The sequence below is a fragment of the Cupressus sempervirens genome, chromosome 8, assembly GCF_028749045.1.
Source record: "Cupressus sempervirens isolate cs-2001-9-10 chromosome 8, ASM2874904v1, whole genome shotgun sequence".
Taxonomy (NCBI): Eukaryota; Viridiplantae; Streptophyta; class Pinopsida; order Cupressales; family Cupressaceae; genus Cupressus; species Cupressus sempervirens.
In genome coordinates, this window is record NC_143125.1 from 515068921 (window position 1) to 515081177 (window position 12257).

The 12257-nt window shown below is 33.5% G+C and overlaps 1 protein-coding gene across 1 annotated transcript in view; it reads right to left on the minus strand.

Moving 5' to 3' along the window:
* Positions 1 to 871: 871 nt before the first annotated feature.
* Positions 872 to 12257, minus strand: part of LOC149543460 (uncharacterized) — a 29110-nt gene continuing 17724 nt past the window's right edge. The window contains exons 9-12 of the mRNA XM_089798256.1: positions 11549 to 11745; positions 11301 to 11412; positions 1900 to 1989; positions 872 to 1805 (exon numbers count right to left, since the gene is read on the minus strand). Of these exons, the coding sequence (XP_089654382.1) occupies positions 1012 to 1805; positions 1900 to 1989; positions 11301 to 11412; positions 11549 to 11745 (1193 nt within the window). The 3' untranslated portion in view covers positions 872 to 1011. The remainder of the gene's footprint in view (positions 1806 to 1899; positions 1990 to 11300; positions 11413 to 11548; positions 11746 to 12257) is intronic.

Genomic DNA, 12257 nt, shown 5'->3' on the forward strand with positions numbered 1-12257 from the left:
ATAAACATGTAACTTTAAATTTTAATTTTTTAGTATATAATTGTCTTAAAAATATATATTGTAATTATAAATATACAAATTTTATATTAAAATATTATCTTTCACAAAACACAATAATTTTACAAAAAGATCATACATAAATAATTATTTCAATTTAAATTATTAATTTATAATTTATTCTTATATTTTTATTTTCATTATATTTTAATATTCACTTATATTTTATATATGTCTTTATATTTTTATCTCTTTTGTCTATAATTTTCTATGCATTACAATTTTTTAGATTTATTTTTACATATTCAAGTTTATTTTACTCTTCCTTCTTTTTTATAATTTCTATTATTATTCCCTAATTTTATACATTTCCTTATATTTTTATCCTCATGTATAGTTCTTTGTGTATTTGTAGTTTTTAAGATTTATTTTTGTATATTCAAATTTATTTTAATCTTTTTTGTTTTTATATATTGTCTTTGTTTGCAATTTAATTATTCTACTCCTTTATCTCTCTATCATGTTAGGATAAATATGGGAGTGTAATCTAAAATACTAATATTAAATAAATTATGCATAATTAAATCTAAATAATACTCTACTATACTATACAAATTTGGTGACTTTAATTAATAAATAATTATTCAAATATACATAAATAAAGATAAAAATGATACCATCAAATATAATTATAATAATTAAAAGATTCTCTTAATTATAATATATTTTATTATTTTAAAGTACAACAATATGACAACTATTATATTTATATTTATATAGAAATCTGCAACTCAGTCATATTAAAGAGAACCATTAAAGATTATCTTTATTTAACAATTAAATCATAAAAATATAAAATGGAAAACCACAATCATTGTTTGGCAAATGAAATTTAAATCGATAATTCTTATTATTCAATGTGCTAGATTTGTCTTCTACAATATTTAGATAATGATAATTTTATTCTACAAAGTTGCACAACTCTATTTGTAAAATATGCTTGCAATTAAATGATCAAGTAGTGATATTCAAATACACAGAATACCTCTCATCTTTGAAAGCCAAGAGAGGTGAAAGAAGGTAATTCCTGTTTGAACCAGTAGCAATGAAACTCATGGGATGATAAGTGCTCATGCCTGCATTTACATTGAAGCTTACTGCATGGTAGAATTCTGAATTACCTCTCTTAGGAATGCATTTCAATTGAACTGCTTGTTCAACTTGGTAACTTGTTCCTCCATGAAGAAAACAAGAAGGATGGTCTACAGACTCAAAAGATAGAGAATTTTTACTCTTGTCCAATCCAAGATGCACTTTGAAAATTGTGGCACTATTCTTATTTGAAAGCCTATCCTCAACTTTATGTGAAGCAGTGACATTATTGTTTATCCCTTGATGTGCAATAAGTATTCCTGGTAGAGGAAAAGGCTCCAAATAAACATTTTTCCCAACAAAATCCATGATTGAATTTGGTTTTTTCTCTGGATTAGTGGAATCTACTATTCTAAATGTGGAATGAGCTGCTTCATCTGTCCCCGACATTGGAAAATGGTTCATCATTATTTGGTGAAGAGCATTATTATATGTGAATATGAGGGTGTTGTTTTGTGAGCCATGAACATTTGATATTTTTCTCTCTTGTCCAAAAGTGTATAATTGAGATGCATAAGAAGTAGGGACTGCTACAATTGAATCAGATAATGGAGATATTTTGTCTAAGTGTAAGTCCCACTCTCCATTACTCATGGCAGCTAGCAAGTATGGACCAAATAGAATTGCTTGAATGGATTCATACTCAGGACGATCATCTGCAAACAAAAGAAAGTGTTAAGAGAGAGATTTATATGTGCATCATCTTCTAAATCAATGAAAGAGGTACCAAATTATAAGTTTTTCACAAACCTTTGATTTTCTCTGTACTAAGGCCAACACGAAAGGATAGAGACAACTTATCTCCCGATATCCATTTTCTTGTTATTGTCAAAAAGTTTCCTGCAATCCATGAAACCCACAACTAAATTTGTATGAATTCATGTAAAAATATAAAATTTAATTTTAATAGAAGCACTATAATTGTATGCATTTTTGTTTTTAAAGAATATATTAAAGACTATGTTGCATGGAGGTCCTTCCACTTTTGTCAACTAATTGCTCTGATTGTTTAGGAAAGATTATTGCTTATTTATTATGTGTGGAGTCAAAAACTTTTATGGTAGGTTATACACAAGTTTGCTTTTACTAATTTTGGTAATTATTTGTGAATTTATTAATTTTTAGAGAAATGGTTGTTATCTATATATCATTTTTATATTAATAAAATAGTACAATTATTTGTTGACATCTTTTTGAATTAGAAATATTAAGTTTTATACTTTATATAAGAGTAAGTTGTTATAACTGTGAATGTAGTTTTTGTTTTTTTATTTTAATTTGGACAACTGTATTATTAATACTTTGTCTTTTATATGATGTCTTCTTTCCTATCTATTGTGTTTTTTTTCTAATTCTCTATTGAATTATCAAATTGTAGAATATAGGTAGCAAAATACAAACATAAAACATTATTCAAAATAAAAGTTAATAGGGGAGAGGACCTAGTGGAAGAGAAATATTATAGTCTAGTAAGATTTCCATAGCCCACAAAACCTTTTAAGTCACCGGATCCTAAAATCTATCACCTTCATACTATTGGGGAAGATTAGTCCAACTTTGAATGGAGTGGCTCTTGGCATTTATCACCTCCATGGTAATGTTGAAATCCAACTAAACCATATCATATAAAGGCATCCGTCACCTTGGTCATATCAGTGGGAACTAACTAGATTGAAAGATATAATACATAAGTCCTAGTATTTATCGTGTGTGATAGTGTAGCTAGCCAAATCATGCCTTGATCATATGATAAATATCCCTAGGCATCTTTATCTCTATGTTACTAGCAAAAGCTAACTAATCCTTAAAATACATTAGCACTTGGTATTTATGCACAATACTAATGACAACCACTACTTCACATGTATTTTAGACTCAATTCTAACATGTGGATTCACATTATTTTCAAGTATTCATAGTCCATATTTCTTTAAAATTCACAAATACCATTCAAGTTGACCTAAATGCATATCACGTAAAGTAATTCACAAACCTATGCAAGAGGTTTTCTAGGTCTTAACATAGTGACACATTGATCTACACTAGTTTGACTTGATTTTAAGACATTACACAAATATATACCAACAGATAAAGTAATTGAATCCATTCCTTTCATTCAATTTTTTTTATTAAATTCAAAGCCTAGGAAGGGGTTACTCCATACACAACCATGGCCAAAAGGTGTCAAGAGACCAACAACACAATAACAAAGGTCTGGCCATTACAAGCTTGAAGGATTTGCACTAAGGTAAAGAACATAGCATTAACAATATATCAGTAGCATAAGTAGCATGTACATCAAGATTGGGAAGCCAATTCACTCATAGCAAGAGGAGGAGAGTAACAAATATAATGATTATCCTTAGCATTAGGTTCCATTGTCAACACCAGGAACAAAGTGTTGGCAACATTGTAGATCAATCACCACATACTAAAACAAATCAAGAACAATTGAAGAAGGGTTTGTGCGACTAGGAGTGCACCAACAATGAGAGCTGGAGAGATGTCCAATGGATAAGAGGATGTCAGCTCAACAAGAGAATCACCTTATAGAGGATCATCATCATTTTGTGAGGAATCCTTAGAGGTAGAATCAGAGGGAGAATTGAAAGCTCAAACAATCAAATGATCATCATTTGCATCCTTCCACCAAGTAGCAACACTTTTACAACACAAAAGATAAACATTTGTAGATATATGACTAGTAGATAAGCATCCTTGACATCAAAAGGGAATGTCCTCATAGTCCAATGATTTAGTCCAAGTCCTATCCCCAACCATAAACATCATCATCACTTAGAAGTAGCATCAAGATATTTATGTCAACCAAAATGAAAGTGAAAGTAGAGTGGCCCAATGAATATATAGTATCCACATTAAAGAAATAGCCAATAGAGTTTTTGATGGCCTCAAAGAAAGCTTGATCTCCCAAAAATGAAGTGGAAGATTGAGGAAATGAACCCACACTATGTTGTTCAATAAGAGGGTTGAAGGATACTATCCAAGATTTGGCTAAAAGAGAGCAATTTCTCCAGATCTATAACTTTCTTAGCACAAAATAATTATCTTCTAAAGAAGAAAATGCAAAAAATAAAAACCCATTTGTGCAAGAGAAACAAACATTATTAGAAATAAGGGATTTCTAAGAACTTGTTACCCAACAATGTATATCCAAAAGAGAAGGCCAAGAACTAGTGGATCTATATAACAACCCACAACATTCATAGAAAATCACATTATCCACCATATCCAACCTACACCACCATGGGGAGGTCTTTGCATAGACAATTGGTCATTTTTTCACCTTCAAAGGAATACTAGCAATAGATTTGGAAACAAAGACATAACTTTTCTAACTAACATCAATAGATTTTAAGGGTGGGACCCCATCTTTAACAACCCAAGAAGCAGAAATCCCTCCACCACTAGTGCCATGAACAAGAGTCTCAACAACCGCACTCTACAGTGGAGAAGCAAATACCTATTTGGTCAAGGTAGACAACTTAGCTTTTGTCAACACATCCAATGTAGGGGTAGTAGGATCTCGATTCATACATATAAGAGCCGTTTGGGAAGACAGAATGATCAAAGGCATTTTCAAAATATCTACTTATTGTCTTATTATTTCTTTCATTTAAACGTTATTTGGGGATACATTATTATTTTAAAGTAGGTGGTCCCATGAATTTTGTAATGTAGTTTAAGCTCATATTACATTTATGAAAGTTGAAGGTCCCATGAATTTTCCTGGTTACATCGTCATCAAGGATTGGGGGACAACAAAATATGTATAAGACCATTAAGAAGTAAAATAGCATAATTGCAATTGCTAAATACTAAATAGAAAACACTTTAATGTTGAACAATGAACATTGAAGTTTCAAATATTAAATTACTAATTAGAAATTAAAATATTCAATGCCAAATAAGTTTTAAATTTTTAATCCATCGAATCGACAAATGAAAGATTTCTATTATATGAAATATATCATAAGGATGATTACAATGAGTAGCATGATATCAAAATAATTACAAAATTGTCAAAAGGTAGTGAAGGGAGGCCTCAAATCATCCATTGGGAGGTCGAGCCTCAAAGAAAACTCATCACAAGAATACTAGAACACCAACTAGCTCTAAATCTAAAGATGTTGTGTCCTCATCCACATCAATATGCGATGGCTCCTTTGGCTCTACACATGGAAAAAGGTGGTCACCAATGGGAGACGCTCAAACTTCCCCGAGATACTCAGAGTTGCTCAAGTGTCACCTTCGATGTCTCGAGCATGCTAGAACATCCTTGCATCCCATCGGCAAACAACAATTAAAATAGGATATAGTTGGGGACTTGGGGATGACACCCCCACATCTTGAGGGCATACTCATACTAGGACTGCAAGGGTTTTGAGGAGGATCCATCCCCATGGAAGACTGTAACTTTTATTATTTTGTATAGGAATATAGCACTAATTACTAACCATGTTTGAATTATGGTTCCCTCCTTGCTCACCTAACTTCCCAATTACTAACTTTTGAGAAGCCAACAAAATGATAACTAAAAGCTCATTAATGAATTTCACATATACCAATAGTCACTTGTGTGTGCCACAGTATTTGGAATTTTTGAATAGTTATTAGAATTGTGAAACATTATTGGTACCTATAGTGCAAACTACTACTTGACATTTGTGTGTATTAAAGTATTAACATTTTTGAGGATGTTATAGTGACCAATAATTGGAACATCTTTAAGTAAGTATTGCACTACACTTTGAAATTATCATTTTGTGGCACTTGCACAAAAATCCTAGAACATGTATTGTTATTACCTAGAAACTAGAAAAATAGCTATTTAAAAAAAAAAACAAGAACACCAACTTAAAAATTGTTACCATTCAATGTACCATTTAGAATCTCCAGGTGCATAAAATTATCTCCTAACAAAGAGCACACTTCTCCCACTCAATTCCATAAAAAAAAAAAATTTCAAAATGAATGAAAGAAATTTCTAGCCCCACTCCAAATATAGGAACTTCAAATTGTAATATTAAATTAAGATTGATAAGTAGGATATCACAATAGGATTTAGTTTGGTAGATGACTATAATTAGTTGAAAGATAAATAGGATATCACAATAGGATTTAGTTTGGTAAATGACTATATTCGGTTGAAAGAATAGAAAATAGTCAAGAAAATAGGAGATCAATTCATATTTGGCATGCAAATATTATGCATGTGTACTACCACTTGGGAGACATGTTCCTTCTCAGTTCAAGTGTGGCCTAAACATCCTATTGTGTTTTGATTGATATCCATCTGCAGTTCTTGCAATGTTGGTGCCAGACAATGAGGGTAAGGAATTAAGACCGGTGTCTCGTGAAGGGGTTTCAAATATTAATTGTACACAATAGGGGTCTTAGGGGGCAATCCCATGAGGGGGACTTCATGATCTATTTTTATGGAGTGGAAGGTCCCATGAAGTGGAAAATAAGAATCTACAGGGTTAATTGGAACCTTGTCCTAAAAAATAGCAACCCCTACTTTTTAGGGTACAAATTTGAGTGTGTTGAAAATGTGGGGGGCTAAAAATTGCCCCACTAGCTTAGGTTTTTTGTTTGTCCCTTGTCAACAATATTTTCTTTTAAGTATTTAGTCATGTAAATTGACAACACAGAGTAAAACAATTTTTGAGACCACCAAATTCCATAAATTATGGAGGCTAAACTCTCTTTTTTTAATGGAGGTTTTAGAACTGCAAGGCAACCAAGCAGAGGCACAAAGCATGCAAGCTACCAACCAACGAATGCCATCACAAAAACATTTTAAGAACCTGATACGAGCCCACACGTGCACCTCTTCGACTTAGAGCCAAGGACCAAGGGCATTCACACCACCAAAATCACCCAGAGCATGATCCTGATCTCATCCCTCATGATGTCAGAGCCTTGCATGCAACAAGACTTGATCCATGGTGGGCTCTTTGTGAGCCATTCAACTTCACCAGTAGACCAAGGACCCATTGACTAAAGGTTGAACTTTTAAGTATAAACTCGAGAGTAAAATTCTTGAGACCTCTCACTTTAAAATAATCCTAAAAGTTTTATTAGCACCCACTATTTTTTTAGGAAGCCCCCGCCATGGGATCGCACCCTTATGAAGGAGGTGGAATTATTTTTATGGAATAGGGGTTTGATGGAGGCTAGTGTTTTAGGAAATTGCATAATTGAGCTTTCTTTTGGATATAAAACACTTGCCTACATAAGACCCCTGCTCTATACAAATGATATGTGAAACCCCTCCACAAGATGACAATATTAGCTTGGGGGGGCTTCCTTAAAAATAGAATGGGTGGCTGCTAATAATTTTTAGGAATTTTTAAAGTTGAATGATCTCACTATTTCATCTTTAAAATTTGAGCTCCTAAATTTAAGGAGGAATGTCACCTTAAAATTTTAAATTTATGTTATAATTATTTTGTTATTATAATATTTAATTTTTTTAAAAAATAGATACTTGACATGTGGCAAAGAAATTCCTAAGCTGGTGGGGCTAATTCCACCCCATTTTCATCCAACTATTTCGAGTCCCACCCCATTTTTACCGAGCTCAAATTGAAAGGACTAAAAAATAGGAGCTCCTCTTTTCTAAGAAAACAACCCCTTTAAAAATAATTACTATGGAGCTGCCCCTAGATAAAAATAGAACCCAAGCCCCTCCCATAGAATGGGAATTAATTTCTTACCCTCATTTTCTGACACCACTAATACAGGAGCTGCAGATGGTCTATCAATTGAAACACGATAGGATGTTCAGTCGGCACTTGAACTAGGAAGGAACATGTCTTCCTAATGGTAAGCATGCATAATTTTTGCGTGTCAAACATGAACTGAAATGCTCTGGTATTTTCCTGTCTTGGCAATTTTCTGTTTTTTCAACCGAATATTGTCATCTACCAAACTAAGCATGCAATCGTGAGATTAGGGAGGCCGTCCTGTCCAAAGCAGTGACACGGATTTGAATTTGAAGAGCGCTAGTGGATTTATATACCCATTTTCTGTGAGATATCTTTCCATTATGAATGCCACTTGAATTGGTGCCACCTTCCCATTCCCCATTCTCAACTTTTTTAACAACCTCTGTCCTGCAGATGTAATATTTTCTCTCGATACCAAAATCAAATGTAAAACGACTTCACAAAAGGTATATTGCGATTGCGCCATTTCTCCACTTCCCTACGCCAAAATTCCTTTAACTTCTAAGCTTTGATGGACTTTCACAAACTTGTTTTCTCTTTCCACCAGCTTCTATTAAATCGGTTTGTGTGGTGATGGATGTCCATACTACATTTCGTAGCCTCCCGTTTGGTGGTCCCTTTTGTCTTAATGAATTTAATGCCGTCTACTGCAGGTCCTCCTCCTTTGAGTTTGAACCATGCAGCTCATGTCTATTTTAATCACTTCTTCTACCCCACAATCAACCCATTTTATTTGAATATCACTAGCTTCCAATTTCCTTATTGAATTTTAATGCCCAAAACCCACCCTTCTTGAACTAGGCAGCCAATGAATCATTAATTCCCATCCAGCCCCCACCATCAACCTCTTTTAATTTAGAATATATCTATAAATTATTTTCCCACCCTACGACAACAAGGGATATGACAGTGACATAGTGGAAGGGCAAGCCATAGTAGTTGGGCTCTTGAATTCTTTGAACCAGGAAGTTCAAAGTTGCTGAAAGATGTGCAGTATCTTTAATGCAGATCGTTCCACTTTTGCCGATTTTGTGCCCAGATTGTATAGGAAAACTTATTGCTTGTGAATTTACACCTACTTTAGTAAGTAATTTTAAGTTCGTCCTTTACCAACTTTACTAGTTCTTTGAAACTGCTCAGTCCTTAGAGAAACAATTGTTATTTAATATGTTTGAGTCAAAATATAAGTGTTGCTGAATCCTTTTGGGTAGTAATTAGTAATGCCTGTGCGCTAGATAAAAGGGAACTTCTGAGCTGTAAATTATTTCTTTTCTAATAGAAACATGCCTTTATTTTTATTCTCTTTAAGTTGGAAGAGTTAATTATAATATCACAAAAGATTAAGTTCATGTGAGATGTGTTGATTGATTAATCTTTTATGAACATTAGAGAAAGAGAAAGAGGGACTTTCAAGCATATCTCTCAAAAAAAACCTGAAAAAAATTGGCACAATCCAAAAGGATGTGTGGATGTCAATGCTAAATCCAAGCCCTCTCAAACGTGTATACTTAGAGATCTCTTTCTATGTGGTTTATCTATCCCTTTATTGTAATGTAGATTGTTTGATAATGCTTAATGTCTTTATCTAATGTATATTGATTAGCCCATTCAAATGTAAGGAATGTAGGAGCAAATATGACAATCAAGAACATACAAAGATCTGATCTAATACATCAAAGTAAGTGCCATGAATTGAAAACGCAAGAGATTTAATCCAGCTTGAGGATTTGAAGAGGAAGCCTATTCGGGTCAAATTGACTGTCAAACAACAGAGGAATCTAGAACAGAGCTAGATCTGGGATCAAAAAGGGTAACTCTTGCTAGAAAATATGAGAGCTCTAGGATAAGGTCAACCTGGAGGTATAGGTAGAGATGGAGGGTCAAGGTTGAGCTCAACCTGTACCTCAACTGCTAAAAATTTTAGGATCCAAAGCTCTGATAGTGACAGTAAACCCTAAGTTCGTATCCTTGTGTTTTCCGCTTTGAAAACCTATAAAGCTGCACCTATACACAAGAAAAATGAAAATTGTTGGGCAGATGGGGCTTGATTGCGAGCCCCTATTTAGAAATTAACCTTGAAATGAGAAAGCGTGTAAAAGTAAGACAAATGTAAATATTCACGTTAATTGCCAAATCTCTATGGATGGATTTGGATCTGTTATCCAAAAAGATGTACGAATGCTTGTATGTAGATATATTGTAATTAATGTAGGATGTCTCCTCAAATGCAATAGATCTACAAGTGCCAAATCATAGATCCATAGATGTAAGTATGCTCAAATGTATGAAGGATTGAATGCTTGTGCAATGTTGATGAATGTAGATCTACTTCCCTAATGGCCAACTCCACTATCTCCAATGAAGAAAGACAATATCTCTTGAGAAATAAATGCATTAAATGAAATAAGATGAGGGTCCCCAGTGAATCCTTGCTTGTCTTGCTTGAACTCCTCGAAGGAACCTTGAAAGCTTGATTGCAAATGATGATTTGAATGAAATGTGTATACAAATTGGTTGCCAAAGATATTATCTACTATCCCCAAATGAAGTGAGTAGAGCCCTTTTATATATTGGATTCAAAATTAAAATCAAAAGGGCTGACCACCTTTGAGCGGGAAATAAACAACAAACACTGAAATGGGCCCGAGATCCTTTTGCACATCAGAATGTACTCTGGGATCTCAGGGGTAAAGATGAAACAGCCAGAAATTGGACAAAAATCAAGGAAAAAATGGACATGTGAGAATTAATTCATCCATGTTCTAGGAGATCACTAAAATGGGCCCAAGAAGTCTTTAGAGCATCCAAACTAATGGGTGCTAACATTTAAGACAGTAGAATTATATGTGCTCCATGTCTTAATGCTGATGTCTTCTCCCTATCTACTGTGTTTAATGCTAATTCTAGATTGAGCTACCAAGTTGTAAAAACAAAACTAACAAAAATGTATAAAAAGAATTTCTACATTGTTTCAGGATAGGCAAGGAGTGTATGCATCATTGCTATACCATACAGAATACATCATTGCTGCAGCATACAGAACATGCTTGTAATTTAAATTGGTAATTATCTGAAGACAACACCAACAAATCACACAAACACCTCTAAGTGGAGGATGCTAATGCACAAACCTCTCTACTTGCATCCCAAATCTTGTCTGAATTAGCATTGTACGACTAAATTTCTTTCTCTAATCTTGTAAGCTGAAATGTCAACGTCTAACATTATTTTGTCTAGTTGATTTGTAAGCAATAAAAACCTTTAATGATTCTGTCTAATTGATGTTGCAAAATAGTTGTTTCCACTAAGATTGCCTTAAGGAAATGAGTGCAATAACACAAAATGATAAAAACACATATTTGTAAATAAAAGTCACCATTAACACAGCTTTCTTACTACCTGGATAGGGCAAGGATAATTCTTTAGAGTTGAGCATTGCCCTTGCACTCCCTGTTGTCCAATATGGTATTCGTATATTCACAGAAGAATCCTCACTCTCTGCCATTGCATCCTATATTTCCATGACATATGTCAAAATATGCAATGATACATTGGAGGTATCAAACCAATTTCCATTTCAGTTATATTGGAAACTGCATACTCAAATTCAATTCCATTGGAAAATCAGCTCAGTAATTAAATAATACCTTCATTGCAGAGAACTCCACTGACACTTGAAGGTATGGATACATTGAAGAGGGATGTTGAACTACTTGCCTCAAAGCAAATCCAATTGCATCCCATGTCAGTGTGCTAGGGACGAATTGAATTATATACAAACTAGGGCTGGTGCCTTTTTCTAGGAAGTATATGGAATCTCCTAATTTAGCAAATGATTCAGTAGCTGCAACAGAACAAAACATAATTATATTAACTCCAAAGTAAATGATGATACTTACTTGCAAATGAAAGCAGTGGCTACCATTATATAAAGGAAAAACAAACGGTTAAAATTATCATATATGAGAAAAATTTCATGTAGCGATTGAAATGTTTCCCAAATTTTTACTATACTTAAATAATAGGTTGAGATAAGTTCCTTTTCAAAGGAATCGCCAACATTCTAGCATTTTGCTATGCTCCCCCAAGTTTCAGGGGCATGGGTGACAGGGGATGGCAGGAAATGTTTATGGTACGGGGATACTTTTCAGACATTTTTTAGGGGCCAAGCAGGGGACAGCTATTAAAAATAGGGAAATTCTAAAAAATATAAAGAAATTTAAAATATTCATATCATAAGATTGATAAAGCATTCATCATAGACATTGTAGAAGCTTTATAAGTAATACATAACATTAGACTTGAATTGAGATTTCATCTGAGAATTGAGAGTTCAACTGCATTCATTGTCAATCT